The sequence below is a fragment of the Thunnus thynnus genome, chromosome 1 (assembly GCF_963924715.1).
Source record: "Thunnus thynnus chromosome 1, fThuThy2.1, whole genome shotgun sequence".
NCBI classification, from domain to species: Eukaryota; Metazoa; Chordata; class Actinopteri; order Scombriformes; family Scombridae; genus Thunnus; species Thunnus thynnus.
In genome coordinates this window covers 37,255,486-37,274,322 of record NC_089517.1, presented here as the reverse complement: position 1 = coordinate 37,274,322, position 18,837 = coordinate 37,255,486, and the positions used below count along the sequence as shown (strand labels likewise).

At 38.0% G+C, this 18,837-nt stretch overlaps 1 protein-coding gene across 1 annotated transcript in view; it reads right to left on the bottom strand.

Moving 5' to 3' along the window:
• Positions 1-196: 196 nt before the first annotated feature.
• ano1a (anoctamin 1, calcium activated chloride channel a) overlaps positions 197-18,837 on the bottom strand; it is a 64,733-nt gene continuing 46,092 nt past the window's right edge. Inside the window, exons 14-25 of the mRNA XM_067597059.1 lie at positions 17,029-17,100; positions 15,638-15,712; positions 14,172-14,373; positions 13,258-13,369; positions 12,958-13,015; positions 11,986-12,086; positions 10,561-10,703; positions 6,886-7,038; positions 5,954-6,006; positions 5,576-5,760; positions 5,208-5,313; positions 197-3,773 (exon numbers count right to left, since the gene is read on the bottom strand). Coding sequence (XP_067453160.1) covers positions 3,531-3,773; positions 5,208-5,313; positions 5,576-5,760; positions 5,954-6,006; positions 6,886-7,038; positions 10,561-10,703; positions 11,986-12,086; positions 12,958-13,015; positions 13,258-13,369; positions 14,172-14,373; positions 15,638-15,712; positions 17,029-17,100 — 1,503 coding nt within the window. The 3' untranslated portion in view covers positions 197-3,530. The remainder of the gene's footprint in view (positions 3,774-5,207; positions 5,314-5,575; positions 5,761-5,953; positions 6,007-6,885; positions 7,039-10,560; positions 10,704-11,985; positions 12,087-12,957; positions 13,016-13,257; positions 13,370-14,171; positions 14,374-15,637; positions 15,713-17,028; positions 17,101-18,837) is intronic.

The window sequence follows — 18,837 nt, the reverse complement described above, 5'->3', positions numbered from 1 at the left end:
GGCATTATATTACATTTGCTTTACACACTCTAGCACCGTCAACTGTATATATTATATAAGTGAATGTGGACATATGTCATTTCTTTAACATTATTTCCCCTTTCCAGCTCCATGGGAACATCAGCATTAAGTGGACAAATTACAATTTATGAATATCTGACCCCTGTGTATATTTCAATTAATATCTCCACTCAAGGCAGGTCATCTTTAATTTATTTGCAGTTAGAGTTTAAACAAAAAAAGACTCAAAATATCAGAGACAGACAAGTTGGTTATACATGCATATACACTCACTCAATGTGCTTTGACATACATTATAATAGACATTTAGACATAGTCACAACTCGTAGTGTTTTATTGATGCTGTAAATACAACATGGCAACAGACGGCAGGACAGGCGACATCCCATGAAGGTCTCCACATGTGACATCAGGTTATCGGCAGCACTTAATCTATCACTGAATATCAACACTAACCCTACTTACATATACAGTATTAACAGCGTTAACATTTGGTAAAAATAACATGTGCAGTTATTGCTCAAAAGAGCAAGTCGTATCCCAAAAAGTACTGTCTTTTGTGATAAGATGTCTTTTTTTTGTATTAGAGGATGTTTTCCCAGGTACCTTCCAAGATACAGAGGAATAGGTCCATATCGATAGTTTCTAGTACATTAAATTATGAATTAAAATTAATAAAATAAGATACCACTGTCACTGTGAAAGTCTTGTAACTCTAGTAGATGGATCTGTGGTCCCATGTGGGCTAATAAAACCCTTTCAACACATTAAATACACTAAATGCATTGTCATGACAACAGATATACAACATTTTGACCTAAAAGTGAATATATATCACTGAAAATTAAAAATTGAACAGTACATTCTATCAGTCTGGGTTGAGGGCTTACATTTGGGGTAGTTCTACACATCTACAGCAGGGCACAAGATTTCACACACACTGAGTGCAGACTGCACATTTCAGTCTACAGTACTGATATCCAGTCACCTCCATATGTTTTTGCAGTTTGATACACATAGATACATAAAGAAATATAATTCAGTCTTTGTGCTTGAATAGTTTTACTTGTAGCTTTATGAAAATGCCTAAGGATTTATAAGGTAAATATAAGGCAAGATAATAATATTAAAACTGTGCTGCCTTTTCAGGTACACTGTATCCCTTTGTATGAAAACTGTGCCAGTGAAGACAATCAGTCAACGGTTTGAACCCCTGCTGCAGCTGGGCGAAGACAAGGCAGGGAAAGTGAGTCAGTAACGCTGCCGCCTCACTCAACAACAGTCACTGTAGTGCTTATGAGTAAGACACTGGCATTGCTTTCCTGCAACGTAAAGAAGTTGCAAATCCCAACCTTTGCAAAAACAAGTCCCATTAAATTAAAATCCCAAATGGATAGGCAAGATTCCTCAATCCCATTTGTTCCAAGATGCAGTTTTCGGATGTCATATGAGCACGATGGCACACACTGTTAATGCTATACACACGTACCACTGCACGTGACTTTAAACATGACTACATTCACTTTCATTTTCAATACAAAGCCTTAAATCTGTCAGCGGTAAATGATTAAACATACATTTGAAATGGACATTTTAATTTCATTTACAGTTGCAAACTCTCTACGCTAACTACCAAAGATCATTATGAGCTGCTGCATGTGGAACAGGAACCTCCAATAAATGAAGCTGAGCAGCTTATATGCACAGGTTTGTATGGCTTTTATGATCTTTATCAGTGAAACGAAAACAACCAGTCATCTCTTGGGCTATTTAAAGCTGTACTCTGACAGGTGACATCAGTAACCTGCACTCTGCCTCAGGTGGATGAGAGAGGAAAAACACTAAATGTTGGTGAGTCCAGATTCCTGTGAATGTAGAGCTTGGTTGCAGTTATTTCAAGCTGCACTAAGCATTTTTTATATTAACGGTGGATCAAATGACTATGTGCAGTGTCAAAGGTGTTGCTGGTAGTGATGAACCCACAGAGGATTTTCACCCTCTAGTTCCTCTCAGCTCAACTGAGCATTTTAATTTGTTGTTTTGTTTTTTGGCGCAAACTCATAATTGACCTTGTTTCCTGCAGAAGCAGGAGGCTGATTTCAGCTGATCAGCCCAGATGAACAGACTGTATGCCACCTGCACAATACAAAATGGCAGACAAAGTTAGACATTAGTTTGTGTCAAGTCCAAAATCTAGCAGCTGAAAAGCCACATATTTTTTTCTGCTCATTAGCTGTCTTAGCTGAAAAGCCAGAAACATGACACCAAATGAATGTTAACGTTACTGTGTGTTGAATGTGTAAATAATCATTTGCTAAAATGTATTATAACTGTATAGGGAGATAATGTGTCAGATGCTGTATTATCAGCTTCTGCTGCCCCCAGGTAGCCAAAGAAAATTACATAATGCATTTTAAGTAACACTTCTGGAATTATTTTCAATTCACAACTTCATGTGTAGAAAACATTGCTCTCTATACCCAATACCAGAGGAGGTTAATAAGAGTAAATAAGACTTACAGTAAGTATGTACAGCATCTCAAGAAGGTGAGATGGAGCACTCCTATGTAATCATGACATCACTTTGTGTTTATAGCATAACTCTTGCCAATTGCAGCGTTAAGACTTCCAGTTCATTGGAATGAATAATAATGTGACTTGTGCTTCCAGGAATAATGCCACTGAGCACTGTTAGGCTGTTTGTTCGTACTCAGAAAGTAAAAAAAAAGTGAGCAATATGGTGCTTCTACAAGAGAATAGTACAAATCAACAAGCTGCTTTATGCAGACAGTTGTCCAAAACTTGCGATCCATGCCAACAAGCAAAGCACATGTGCCTTACCATAATGCATATTCAAAAATGTACATTTGTAAGTTCCTGCATTTGTATATAATTGTGCAAAAAAAGGGCCTATCTGAGCTTTACACTAGCAGGACAGAGTAGAAGATCTTCTTTTGCCTTGCATCTCACTGAGGAAAGGAGGAAATTCTGCTCAGCAGGACCATTTGGACGGATTGCTGGAGGCTGTCTTCTGTACAAAAGCTGCGTTCATGTCCCGTGGGAGAGATGAGCTCGCTCCTTGAGAACGTGATTCACATTAGATTCCAGGTGGGTTTTGGCTCTGTTTTCTCTCCCAAATTCCTGCCAAGTAAATGAAGCTAATGGCTTGTTCCTTTCAAATACATCCAACTTATAATGTTTTGTGATCACAAAACCTATGGCATTTTATTGTCTAACTAGTTGCTGGATTTTTGGTTAATGGTTGACACTGCACCGCAACATGGGAAAAGTGTTGAAAAGAGGTTTCTAAGGTGAAGGGATTCTAATGTGAACACGTCCAAGTCGCAGGTTGTAAATACCAGGTGATTCCTGCAGATATTCCCAAATAATGTGAATGCAGTAAAAGCTTTGCTGTTTAATGGATAACTTAACCTTTACCAGCTGGCTGCAAGCAGTTAGTTCGTTTACAGGTTGTGTATTTGTTTTCCCGGACATTGGTAGCTGGCAGTTCAACAGCAGTTTGCATGTGACACTGGCCGTGAGCGGGGCTGTGCGGGGCTGTGGTTGGCGGATGAGGGGGAAGTGTAGTTGTCCTGGTTGTGGTTGTCCCGTGCTGCGAGCCTCTTGCCCTGCTCCTCCTTCATGAAGAGCTCCACCATTAGGATCTTCTCCTTGTGGATCTGGAGGCTGATGTCCTTGGGGATGTCTGGGATCAGCCAGTCCACAAAGTCACTCATGAGCATCACCACATTCTGAGCAGGACGAAGGAAGAGAGAGCGCATTAATACACCTCTACGACACTATCATCGCATAGGCAGAGAAAATGATTGTTTAAATTAAACTTCTATAGTAAAAGAACCAGAGAACCACACTTAAGGAATAGTTCAACCTTTTTGTAAAAAAAACACTTATATGCTTTCTTGCCTAGAGATCGATGAGAAGATTGATACCAGTCTCATGTCTGTGATGACTACGGAGTGAAAGCTGAGAGGTTACTATCTAAGCTAGCTGGCTCTGTCTAAAATTCAAAAACACACCTAGTAACACCTCTAAAGCTCATTAATTAACACTGACTCAGTAATAAGTAGTAGTCAGTAGCACATCAGTATCTATTTGTAGTTTGCTAACATTAGCTAATATTAGCTACTGGTTATACCAGACCAACTAAGGCTATAATAGTAGTGTACTGAATTGAACAAGTGGGTATTATATCACTTATGAATTGTGTTATTTCTTCAAAAGTTAATAGCACCCCGTTAAACGAAAACGCATAGGAAAGCAGTTAGCTATGTAGTCCAGTGTTTTTGCTGCTAACCTACAGTAACAATGTAATAATGAATTATCTTAAATCAATTTTTCTTTTTCCCCAGTTAACACTAGCTATCTGGGTAAGATGAGCTTCTAAAATACTGCAAATAAGTAATTAGTCAATAAAAAAAATAAAACATTGCATCCTTCCTATATTTTACTTAGCCTTTGACTAGGGTTCTTTGAATTTTTTTTTTTTTTTTCATTTTTTCTTTTATGATTATCAGTATTAGAGGCCTCTTCCTGTCAGGAATCTTAATAGATTAAAAGCTATGAATGATTAAAATAAAACTACTGATAATTAATAAACATGAATAATTATTATTGAAATTATTATTGATAAAAATAATAATACAATTGATAATAATAAGACAATTGACAATACATTTGATGTATTGTACCAGAGTTAGCTTATAGCTAATTTTCAGCTGCAGTCGTTTGGCAGGTCACAATTTACCGAATGATTTATTTTCCTGGTGGGAATGGGCTTCTATATACAGGCTTTACACAATTGAGCGTTTGTATGAGTAAAACTGTAATCTATAAAGTAAAGATAGTAAATATTCTCTGTCCTGTTTTACAGACAAAGAGCTGATGGTGAAAAATATACACCAGTAAAAAATAATTCATGTGGGTTAGTGATAGTTGTACCCATGATGTGGAATTTCATTTTAGGGTAATAATATTTTGCCGTCTTGTTTTGAGAACAGATCCATCGATTATATTTTCACTAAATTAATTACCCTATATTTCACTCAGAGGCCATAAATTGATCAAATGACTTGGTTGCATGTTTGTTTCTTTGCCTACATACAATATGAATGACAAAAGTGAGTGAACATTATCTAATTGAGCAATATATGTGTGTTGTTGCGAACCTGAAAGACAACAACGAAGGCGAGGCGGGCTGCCAAAACAGCCCAAAACTCCTTGGAGAGTTCATATGGTGTGCTGGACCAGGGAGGCTCTCTGTAGTCTTTATACCTGAAAATATGATTATTTTCAAAACATATTTAAAAAGGTTTCATTTGATGCTTCACAATTTGTCAGATGTCCATATTATATTCCCCATAAAAATCAGATCATCATGTTAGCAAATGCAATAGGGGTCTATGAGAGATAATAAATAATTTATTGGGGGATATTGGCAAAAAAAGGTCAATTTTAAATGGACAGAATATTGTCCCGATAGAATAATAATCTTAGTCCCAAATCAAGTCCACCCAGCTGTAAATTGACATCTTACCTGCATATTTCTACCTTGTAGCCCAGGTGCATTGGCTGGAGAGGGTCTGTGCCTGGCTGAAAGTTACTGACATTGAAGTAAGACAGAGTGTGATTGACGAAGCCGTGCATGGTGCCGTCAGGGCTGTACATGTACTGGTAGACGAGCCGTGGGATGAAGTCGGAGGTGAAGGAGATGACAAAGGCCTGAGGACAGAAATTGAATGATTAGGTAAAACTGTGTCTCCTTCTTGTTTTCTTGATTTACAGATGAAAAGAACTCCATAAGCTGATGCTGACTAAACCGTCATTTCCCAGCTCTGTTTTGAAGCATTATTTGTTTCAGATCAGCTTCAGCATGTTTTGCAAGCACATCTGTGGAGTGACTGTAAAGACTTACATTAACGATGACTGCTACCTTGCTGAGGCCTCTTAAGAGGTTGTACCAGATACCTGCAAAAAGAGAGACGATCCTTCATTATAATCAAATCATCGGCTTCAACATGCTGATAAAGTATGGGGTCAGTAAGGACCAGCCACCACTAGATGGCACAAACACTCTGAGGATCAGAGGCAGACAGACAATGGTATGTTTTGTTGTGGGAATGTTACAGGTAGGTTGTTATGAATGTGAGATGCATGTTAAATGAAAGGTAAGTAAAGGATTTAAAAAAGTGTACTGGTTTACACCTGTAAATGCCCTATATCTGGTACATTTACAGATGCTTTGATGTTCAAGAATCACTACCTTTGCAATTATTAAATTATTATATCATAATGACATCCCAGTATGTTAAGGGTCATGTTATTATTATTATTACATTAGCTTCCATCATTATCTTATCATAGATTACTCGTTCTAATATCATATCAGTTTTGGCCAGTAGATGGCAGTAATGGTTATGTAATATCATTAACTGCATCGCTGTAATTGTTTTGTATGAGTGAGTTACATCCCTCTGACAGCAGGGCTGAGCACCGATTACACGGTTCAGTATTTTGTGTTTTTGATAGCAACAGCTACAAGCCCTGTATTCATGCTTCAACACTGTTCTGTGCTGTAATTGATGTTCATATTAAAATCATCTGGCACCTAAGTCGCCAGTGTCACCAGTGTGTGTAACACCTTGAGTTAAAATTAAATTTGTGATGACATCAACGTTTTCAACTTGAATTGAGAATTGGAGTTTGTTTTGTGTAAGGTAGTGTAATTTGTATTATTGAATACCCACTGATGAGAGCGATGAAGCTAAAAAACATTCAGAGTAATAAGCAGCACATTGGAGAAAACTGTTTCTCAGTTTATTTTGGGCGGGGGTGGTGGACACCTACCAATGTCTTTGGCTTTGACTGCAATCGGCCTGCGCAGCTCCATAACAAACTTCTTAGCATCCAGGCGAATCTCTATGATGTTATTCAGAAGAGCGAATAGTGGAGCCAGAGGGAAGGAGGCCACGAAAAGAGTCACCATCCCAAACTGGATGACTGAAGAAAGAGAAGACAGGCGTAATGAGCAGTTGTGAAAGTTACTGAATAAGCACATTAGTTTTTAAACAACTGGACAGACAGTTGTGGAACACTTGACTGTCAACCACCTATTTTGAGTGAAATAAAATCTGATGCTATCACTCAACACGGCACATGACACATGAAATGGTACAATTGATATACATTTTAAAAACAGACAGAGATATTGACATTGTGCAGTAAACCTGCAGATAGCTGATAGATAGATAGTTAGTTATAGTGCAATCACATACCTAAAAGAAGGCCAAAATCAACACAAGGTCTAACATTCTGTTTGCTCTAAAGCCCCTTTATCACTGCTCACTGTAAAAGTCAGTAAAACAAACACAACAGTAGTAAGTTATTCAATACTATTCTACTTCTACCTTGAGGAAATATCAGAGTGGTGCCAAAAATATACCTAAATGCTCCACTGCCTTCCTGATCTCACACTCTAATCCACTGTTTACTACTACATGCATTTAAAATAATCAAACCTGCAAAACTGCTTCATTTCTGTTTGTCTGTGTACATGTTCAGCTGAGTACCCCTGGAGCTCTATAGATTTTCTGTTGGATAATATGGATGGAGTCGCTAGAGCACTACAAAAGAGATTTGCAGTACAGAGCTAAACCACAGGCAGAAATTTCAGTTGATTTAAAGCTACATTCATTTATTTTTTGGCCACTTAGGGGCAGTATAGTTGCCAGGTCCCAGACATCTGAATTGCTGCCCACATCTCAGAGTTCTTCAGTGATTCAAACAGGTCTGGTGTCAGGCTCACTGATGGATGTTTCCACTGGTTGGAAAAATAGTTGATCAATCAGTTGTTAGTTGGTGTGATTAAGAATGGGGATGATATCTTCTGACATAGCTAGCTACATAGCTACATCCACGAATGATAGCGACAGAAAAATGTTGTTAAGTGTAGAGCAGCTGTTGTAAGTCAACTAACACAAATAACTCTTAAAACAACAGATTTATTTAATTTATGTGGAAAACAGTTAACTGTTCCTAGCAATCACTACCACAACTTCTACGCTGACTGAAAATGACTCTGGGATGAATACACCACTAGGGCAAAACAACAAGAAATCAGCTGAACATGAAGCCTGAATGAATGAAGTGAAGTTAATTATCAGACTAACAGTAGAGTCAGCTGAAAAGTGATTTATTATCACCTTTAAAAGCAAGTGTGTTGGCAATAATTACCCATTTACACAGCTAGCAGACATGGAGCTATTTGGAGCCATGTTTTTGGTCACCTGATAACTTATTTGGTGCTAGGCAGTTAGTGTGCAGTGGGTTCATCCAGTTTTTTTCCAGCTGTGTGCTGCTACTGGAAATTACGTTGATGAGAACAGAATTTATGAGCCAGAAAACCAAAATAATGAGCAAAAATAGGCTAAAAAGCTCAATAGAGCGAAAGAGGAACTGCACAGTTGGATTATAATTCTCTGTAGGTTTGTCACTAAGGATCCCTTTCACATTACACACAGTCATTTGATCCATTGTAAATATAAAAATTGAATAGTGTCGCTTTAAAGTGGTTATTCATGACATTTTCAAATACTGCACATACAAAAAAAATGCAATAGTGATTCAATCAATACTCAATTAAACAGAGGTGAAATGATCGATATGCTACTTTATATCAGACAGACTCTGCAGTGTAACCCACACTGATGCTCCTTATTTGCTTCACTGTCAGCTACTGTATGTTGCACTTTGCACCAAATAGTTTGTCAGATCTGACTCACCGCTGTTCACAGTTATGACAATCAATGCTGAGCCATTTGTGAAGTGATTGGTTTTGTGGCTCTGTTTAGAAAAGAGGGTGGAGGCAGGTTTTGTCATCATCGGACTTGTCATTCATCTCTGGTGCTGTCCTTCTTCACATGTTCAAATGTTATTTGCAGTGAGACACAATGTAAATTGTGAAAGACTGCAATCATTTTTTTGCTAAGACATTGTATCACAAAGACAAGCTTAAAAGATAAGGCTGGGAATTTTTCTTATTGTCAACAAATCTCATGTGCAGAGCCAAACCATCCTACTTTCAAGTATTGTGTGTATATCTAAAGCCTGATAAAGTCGTAGTTATCCAAAAACTAATAAAAACTTATCAGTGTTCCAACGTGGTTCCTTTTGCAGAGCATCACTATCTTGTTGTGCTACATAACATGTACTACAATATACATATTTCCAAAAACTTCAGTACAAAGTCAAGAGATTGTGATATGTGGCAAAACAAGCTAGTGCAGCTCTGTAAATGGAACCGTGTTTCTGTGCACGTGCAGTGGCAGGTTACTATCTTATCACTGTTTTTACTCTTTGGAGCCGTTTCTAAACAAACTACTGTAGCAACTAGTCTACAACACAAAGGAATAAAATATATCAGACTTTGGATACACACACAATACTTGTTAGTAGGATGAATTTATTGTTGGTATTGGTCTTTTCACCAGCCTTATCCTTTAACTCAAGGTTCACTGACTGGCCAGCACAGAGACATTACGTGCTACCAGACACAGTTAAAAATGTTCAATACCCAAATGGAATGCAGTTACTGCAGCAACCTTAAATATTGACGCAAAAGAGTAAGAGTGTTGAACTTGATGCAGCTTTAATTTTCTCAGTGGTATTGGGATGTTTGCTAAGATGATAAGCCTCAGCCAGTATTTATCATATAGATCTCTTCCCCTCTAGTGGGATGAATGGATCAACTGCTTATTAATGTAGATCCTTAAGGAGCAATTATATGGTTGCAACAATCATGAGCTTTCACCAGCCACATTAAAACAAGGACGCTTTAATCTACTTATCTTCATTAAACACACACACACACACACACACACACACACACACACATGCATGAATATAAATCTCTGCTGTGCGTGAAGCATGGTCTGGCCAAGGTTTCCACATCACTGACTGACACTGCGTGTTATGAAATTGGATTTTTTGTTAACTTAAAGGTCAACACAGCGTACTTCAACATGGAGATTAGTTTGTGTGCTATAGCAGTTGTTTTTTATCAGACAAATATGTTTGCTAGTTTATTCTATGAAGCCAACAAATTGTGCTGACAAGAGCTGGCATTTACAATGTCAAGCAACGGTCAGACATGAAGCAAGAGCAGAGAAACAGGCATGACTGAATGTGTTTGTTGATACATAGAAGCTGTGTATTAAGATTATTATTTCAAAGTGGTTACAGCTACTATGCTTGTTAGTTTTGACCTTAACATGACATGATGTGCAAAGGTTATAGTGTTAAAAGGGCTGATGTTAACAGAGAGCACATGCATCTCTCCAGCATCATCTTTGAATCAGAGTAGTTGATTCTCATAGAAGAGATAAATATGAGAATTGCTGCTTGTTTATTCTATTAGCAAACACCTGGCACATTAAACAAATGTGTCAGCTATAAGAATGAGGAGGAAGCTCAGAATTAGGACTTTAGGATTAGACTGCAGATGACTATTAGCAGATGACTCACTCATTTCCATGTACTCAGGGCTGAGGCCAACAAAGGGACCCAGGATGTGGTCTTTTTCATGCCGATGCATTGTTTTGTTCAGCTCCTCTTCTTGCTTTGAGTCCAAGTCCGACTTCCTCTTTCGGAGCAGTTTCTTCAGCTTCCTGTACAAACAACAACAAATAACCACAGAAGTAAAATAGTTTCTCTTTTTACTGCTCTTGGGGCATTTTGGGTCTTTTTTCAATATTTAATATACAGTACATTTTCAATCATTGTACTTTTACAGAAGTTTAAAGGGAAAACTCCTGATCGTCCCCAGAATAATCCATTAGATAATTTGTCATTGCACTGCAGCTTTTTGGGTTTCCTTAGAATACAGTATGAGGACAATGAAAGTCAGCATTTCAATTGATTAATGTAAAAATCATGTTTATTTGGAAAGCTTCAGGAGGTTTGCGCAGCTTGTCCCAATATAACTTGTTTTTACGAATTCTTGTTTTCCTGAATCCCTACAATGGAGGAGGCCTGACCAGTACAAAGTTAGCATGACCCATAAAGTCACAGTTGCCACATTTGTGGAAAAGATCTTTAAATATGGAGCTGGAGCCAAGCGGCAATCGGCTTAGCTTAGCATAAAGACTGAAAGCAGCAAGAAATAGCTAGCCTAGCTATAACAAACGACGCAGTAACTTTCCAGAGATGCAGCACAGAAGTAGAAGGATGGACAGATGAGCTGTTGTCTGTCAAGAAATAGTTCCAACATTCAACGCCCCCTTGAACCACAAATTCTCATTTCTACATTTTTGTTTATGAATGAATTAAACAGATAACTTATCATATGTTAATTACTCAGCTTTAAAGGTGTTGGTAAGTGAGCTTTTAACTTTGGACAGAGGCAGGCTAGCAGTTTCCCCCTGCTTTAAATCTTTATGCTAAGCTAGGCTAACCACGTCCAGACTGCAGCTCTGATTGATAGTTATCATCCCATCTCACACTTGGCAAGAAAGTGAGCAGGTATATTTTCTAATTTTGGATCACATTGATGCTGCTTGGGTCATGTTCTGCAGTAATTGGTTAATATCAAACAAGATGACAGACTTGGATATTACTGCATGTCTACAGTGTTATAACTTTTTACTGTCCAGTGCACTGCAAGGATGAGAGGACAGAGACAGAGAAAATTGCAGGCTGAAAGAGTTCAGCAAGGTGTCGTCTAGTTCCCAGGTGAAGAGAATCTGAAAACCAGACAGGCCTTCAAATGATTCCTCTCAGATGCAAGTACAACTGAGTGGGTGTGCATAATTTGTTCTATGCCTTGCTGAACCCACGTATTATGATCTATGCTGAAAGCTTTTGTAGTTACTGTACGCGGCTTGTTCTGTGTGTTGGAGTCATGGGAAGTTTACGTTTGAGCATGCTGCATGGTGTATGCTCTGCACTCACGGTATGCCAATCTCGAACAAGTTGTTCTGGATGAGCTGCTTGCCGAGCATGGTGATACACAACTGGATACATAACTCCATGAGGCAGCCTGCATGGGCACACTGGAGAGAAAGAAATTGAAGAAGTGTCAGAAAGTGACAGGAAATCAAATAGAGGCAGGGGGACATAGAGGGAGGATGATACTTTAAAGAGTTCAAAGTGAAGAGTGAAGTTAAAATAAGTGCAGAAGTAGACCAAAACCAGTTCATACTGGGGTACAAAGGCAGAAGCTCAATGTTTATGGAAGTTCAGGGTTGCCAATAATAAAATTTAAAACATGTAAACATTTAATTATTTTAAGATTTCACATGCCATTAGTGTATACAGGATGTACTACAAAACTCATAAACTATTTTAATGTGTTCTCAAAATTTGAAAGTCATGTTTGAAAATGCATAATTATAATCAAGTTTAAAGTTAGTTAACTGAAAGTTAACTGAAAAATAGTCAGTGAGGAGCACACTATTTTTTAGACTGCAAGCTAATCTGATCGGTTTTTCAAATCTGACATTTAGGAGTCAGCACTGTTATCTGAGATAATCAGGGCGTATCCGTGTGTGATGTCATCATAACTAAGGTGTCCATGCTAACTGGTGGAAGGTTTTTCCAAAATGGAACAAAAGAGAAAACCACAGCCTAGATAAAGAACAGACAAGTATTTTCTGGCTGTTGAGGAGGTCTGAACTTCTCAAATCAAACTTGCTGACTTTTTTTACTGTCATGTAAGAAAAAAGCCTCAGTAGCATCAGTTAATTGCAGCGTATACCAATAGTCTGCATGAGAGGTGTTTAGGGAACAGGCACTGTTCTCTCTAAGTATTGAGAAATTGGCCCATTCCAAACAGGCACATTTTGAACAGGCACTGCACTAGTTGAGAAAAATTTAGAATAACAGCCTAAACTTTTAAATTGCACTATGTTTAGTGTGAATTACCTCTTCCATTCTGTACGATCCAACAACATACAGGTAGTTTCCTGGCCGCCCAACAAGTCTGTGGACCAAACACAACCATCACATGCTGTAAGCCTATCAGTTGATAGACAATATGATTATGATCACATGTACACAGTACAAACATACTCATGGTACACCATATTGTATTATGTGGCTAAGAAATGGTAGGCGAAAGCAGTAATAGATTAGCGTATTTGAATAATTAATGATCCACAGAAACTGTATATAAAATAACATGAAAATGTGAAAAAATGGAACAGTTAGAGGTTGTTTTCTTACCTGCCCCTGAAAAAGGCCAAATAGACAATGGGTGTGAAGGCATTGACAAACTTCAAAACAAAAGTTTTGAAGATCAGGCGCTGTTCAAAGCTCTTGTCTGTCTTTGGAACCTCTGAAAAAGTTGACACAACATGAAATGAAATTGATGGTCTTTACATGTTCGGTTGTACTTCCCTTCATTAGCCATTCATGTGTTTTTATTTTAAAATTCAAGTTTGTGTTTTCAAATGTAGCACTTTGCTGTAAGTGTAAAAAAAATGCTTAAAGTGAGATTTTGTAACTACTGCTGAACAACTGTGGCCACAAGTGGTGATTACAGCCTAATGGCATGTTGAATTTTCTTTTCCCAATATTCTTTTGACTCAGTTGCTTTAAAGACATAATCATAAGACGACCTGAACACAAGCTTGTGGAATACAACCACAAGCAGGAAACAAAAATTTCTCTTGGTGAGGAACTGTGTGCTGACTCATTTTTATTATTTATTTTTGATAAAGCTATTAAATTGTTTATCTGTGACATGCTAAATCAGTGTAATAGTAGCACAAGTAGAAAGTCAACAAGCTGACTCATGAACATCATAGCATAATATAAAGTTGACTAGCATTAGCTGACATTTGCCTCTATAAGCTGCTGATCATACCAGACTAAGTAAGGCTGTAGAAGAAAAACCCCTGGATGTTTTGAACTGAGCAAAAGTGCATTTTATTGGTTATGAATTAAACTTTTCATTTGTAAAAGGAAGATGTATTCTTACTTACTTAACTTTTATTTAATATCAAACATGAAACAAAGATATAAGCTTTATGTTTTACTATTGTTCTCTCTTCCCTCCTTGGTATGAGAATGATCCAGTCAATCTGCAGTCAGTAACAAATGCTTGATTTGTGTTTCAACAGTGAAATGTGCCTCACCCAGTGCCGTGAGCCAGCGGGCAATGGCGGCGTAGATTTCATCTAAAATGATGATGATGATAAGGTTGATGATGGCAGCGGTGGTTTTGACGGTGGCTCGAATGTTGTAGCGTGCTGCAGGGTAGGTGCTCATGTGCAATGCTGCCTTAATACTAATACGGTACAGGATGACCCCGAAGACCATGGCAAAGGTCACAGTGATCTATAAGATGGGAAAAAGAGGAGAACACCTAATCTGACAATCTGCTGTAAGATAAAAGGTAGGGAAGATGTCTACAGGGTCACTGCAGGTGAGACACACTGACACATAAACACCTACATTTAAAATAACCATTTTTTTTTTAAATTAATTATTTATTTTTAATTTAATTTTTGTTTTAAATGAAGTAAAAAAAACAAACAAAACAGTTGTATCTCTAAAACAAATAACCCAGCAAATTTGAAAATATATTATGGTACTACACTTTAGCATTCAATCATTTTTATTGAAAATGTTCAGAATAAGAAGCCAAAGTGAAACAGAATAAACCTTTTCAGGCTGTCTATCTGTCTAGACAGTGTCTACATGTGTTGTATAGGATGGAAATAGTGAGGGCGGCTGTTCTGACATGCATCATTACCCACCTGAGCCTGTTTTCCTGAATTATTGCACCAGTGTGCAAAGCAACAAATGCTGCAATATAAAAGCTCAACCAGTCCTGATGAGTTGTGGGTTCAGAACAGCTTTTGATGATTTTGTTGCATAAAGCTTTGGGCTAGCTTCAGATTCAGTTTTGGTTTGGACATTTTAACCAGCCACATCATCATCAGCACCACCAAAAAATGAGGCTACCTGAACTAGAGATAAAAGGTTCGCTCAAAGAACCAATAGCATCAGACCTTAGCTTTGCTGTGAGCTAGCATGATACACTTTTTTCATTCTAATTCATTCAAATTGTAATAAGTCACATTATTTTCACCTAATTTCAATGTCAGTCCTAAAATAAAGGAGGACCTCGCTAGATTTGTAGCCCATTTTGAAACCTTTAGCCACCAGCTACCTTCCTCTTTGGTTTAGGAAACACACTTTCAACTTGCAAGTGTAAAAATCTTTTTTATTGTGCAACAAACTGATTTTTTTTTCTCATCTAGATGGGTAGAAGAGTCTTTCGGGATTCTGGGAATACCCCCAGAACAGCAGGTTTGTGTTGTTCTACAATCTGGGTTTTTCAAACACTGCAGAGTATTTATCTTTTAGAGAAATGGATGCTTAGATCTGTGACTTGGATGTAATGTTAATACATGAAGCACAAACTGGGTTTACTAAATGTGAACCCTGCTCTCCCTTGCTGTTTTGTTGTCTGGATTTGCAGTTATTTAAAGAAGAAAAGGAAAGGGTTAAAACAAATCATTGCTTCAAGTGTCATACATGTGTTAGAAATACAAAGGTTGATGATGAACACTGGAGGGAGACTGTTGAGACTCACCATGAAGCCCATCATGACAACTGTAGTCAGGTAAGCTGGCAGTCTGTCTGTACATGTCAGCTTCACCTTCTCACCCTAAACAGACACACACACAGATATGTGGAGGACATAAAATATTTGAATCATTAACAGCATCTTCAGCTGGTTAAATCTGCGTGTGTGTGTGTTTAATATGTGTCTTTATGCTGCCACAACCTCATGTCTTTCTGCCCTTTCAGCTCTTTATGCCCTGGGCACACAGATGCACACAGCATACACACACACACACACACACACACACACACACACACACACACCATAAACATACACACCATAAACATACACATGATAAACCTACACACCATAAACATACACACACACTATGGGGCTCCAGTGGAGCACAGCTAATTCCGCCCTGAGCTATCATGTCACATTCAAGCCTACTGAGAATTGGGTCAGAAATCTCAGGCGACTGTATATGTGTGTGTGTGTTTCCTCTTGTGTATTTGATGAACAGGAAGACGTGACCTTGGTACGAGACAAAAGGCAAAAGGCTAATAATCAACACGCACACACTCGACTCCAGAACATGTCAGAATAAATGTCGTCAGTGATTTTTTTACTACATAACACGTTTCATTGTTTCATCAGCGCTTTCTCTTCAAGACTCTGATTTAGCTGCAATTAGATTTTATTCCTACACTTGTCAGCTTTTTGACTGTTGCTGTGCATGTGTATGTGTGAGCCTGAGAGGATATCACAATGGAATATGTGGAAGAAGTCAAAAAGAAAAAGACCCAGGTTTTCAACTTGGTGTGATAATTTGAAGGGAGGGTTAAAATATCATTTATGGCAGATAAAAAAAAAAAACTACTTCTATGATTCAAATGTATTATTATGTCAGAATTTCTGCTTCTTTAGGCTTGTGGTGATCAAATGAAGTAACCTGAAAAAGGGGAGTAATTTTTTAGCCGAACAATTTACCACTGTGGTAAACTGAACCATGGGTTTGCACATCAGTCCATTAACTACAAATCTCCAGCATGCTATGTGTAAATTGCATCATACCTTAGTAAAAACAGTTACTCTACTATTTCTTTTTGAGGTTGGAACTGTTGGTGGTAGGTGGTAGAGATTAATGTTAGAAGAGACAGAGGTAGATTTCCATTGGAGCACACCATCCCTTTATATTTCTGATTACAGTGACATTCATGCTATGTAAAGTTACAGTTACTGCACTGACACTACTGGGCTGCTTGTAACAGAAAATGGTAACAGTTTATGTGTTGATTTGGTAGAATCTTTTTGCCAGGATTTCTGAGAGATGAAGTCTTCTGCTTTTTGGGATGACTTATCGGACTGTGCGGGGACGGTTTAAACACACAGCTAAAATGTAACTAAGTCAGTTTTACCTTAGGGGTCGAATGCTCCTGTCTCATTGTCTTTTTCATGACCCGGAACTCATACTCAGCTCGGTTGTGGTCCTGGAAAAACAATCAGTTTAGAAGTTACAGTTACTGATACTATTGTATGTTACTGTTTAGATCCTTATGGAATTTCAGAATGGAGACAGACATGAAAAACAAAATTAGTATAATGCTCTATGCGAGAGAAGTGAGAGAAATGCATTAACCCACAATGAAGGATAAAGTGGACGAGATAAAAACTAATATAAACTGTAGTTTGATGTTGGAATAGCCCAGTGATACCCACACTCATTTTTCAACTCATGGAAACTATGTGTACTATGTGTGCATGTAAAAGCTTGTCGTACTTTGGCAGACACTTCAACCATAACTCTAACTGTACAAGAACAGCATGGCATTTTTAGAAATATGCTTGTTTGCTGAATCAGATAACAAAATCACATCGATATGATCTCTGTGTGTCCAGTACAGACTGTTCCGGTACATGTTTAGCCTAGCTTAGCAAGAAGACTGCTAGCTTATACTGTAGCTCCATAAAAATCAAGGAACTACACTTTCCAAAAACTGACAAACTGTCTTATTTAAATGTCATGTTAGTTAGCAAACCATTCTCACACCACTAAGAAACTACAGTGTCTCATGTTCATATTTCTAAAAAACAAAAAATGTCAAGAAGAGTTGCAAACTTTGGTTAAGTAGCTAACTCACTAGAACCAAACGTCCTGTAAATGTGTCTGCGGTGGACACACAGAGACTGATATCCATCTGACTCTGGGTAAGACAGCAACTATTCATGTTCCCTAAGATTTCAAACTGTTGCGTAAATCATTGTTTACTTTCCTAAACCCAGCATATCTTATTTGTAAAATAATCCTTTCATTGTGAGGAACATAATATTAACATTTCATGTCCATGTAATATGCAGCCAGAGGTGTGTGAATGTGCACCCATATAACAGTAACAGTTCAGCCTGCAGTGAGCCCAGAGGAGTGAAAAAGCATTGCATATACAGAGGAAATTGCATCACTAGAAACTTGAAAAGAAAGCTGAGGGTTAGACAGTCACTTTTGGCCTGGAGGTCATGCTAATGTACAAAAGGACAAACAGAGTGAAACAGACAGACAAAAAGATCCAAATGCAGTTAAAAGGCTAACTGGCCTCAGAAAAACAGCAAATGACTATCTATAGAAACAGGAAATGTGGGGAAAGAGAGTAGGGGAATGACAAGCAACAAATGAACCAGGGACTCGCTGCTCAGGGAATTTACGCCCATGTGGTATGCACCCTAACCACTCAGCTATCAGGTCACCCCCTTAGTATTATTATTCTATTATTATTCTGGGCTGTAAAATCAAAACAATAGCTTGAAGATGCTAAAATGCTCAGTAGAGCTGAGATAAACTGCAGAACCTGGTCATAATTCTCTGTTGATTTGTCATTTTTCTTCTGCTGGTAGTATAAAAATACTGATCAATGCAGCTTTAAGTTTGCTACAGTTCAAAGGCTAATGCTTCTTTGATCTCTTTTGGTCCTGTCAAAGGTTGTGTGAATTTTGAAGAAGCATATTATAAGTTTTTATAATACCTATTATAAGTATACGTTTTTGAGAAATTATTGCTTTGACACACCACTGTCTCCTCAGCCAGCACGTCCATTTGGGACCGATAACAGCAAAACTGAGCTGAGCTGAGGGTCCATCTTTCCTACATGGCAATATCCTGTGGTCTGAAAAAAAGTGGAGCAAAGAGTAGGAGTGAGATGCGAGTTGAGTCAACAGACTGTTCTGTCAACTCT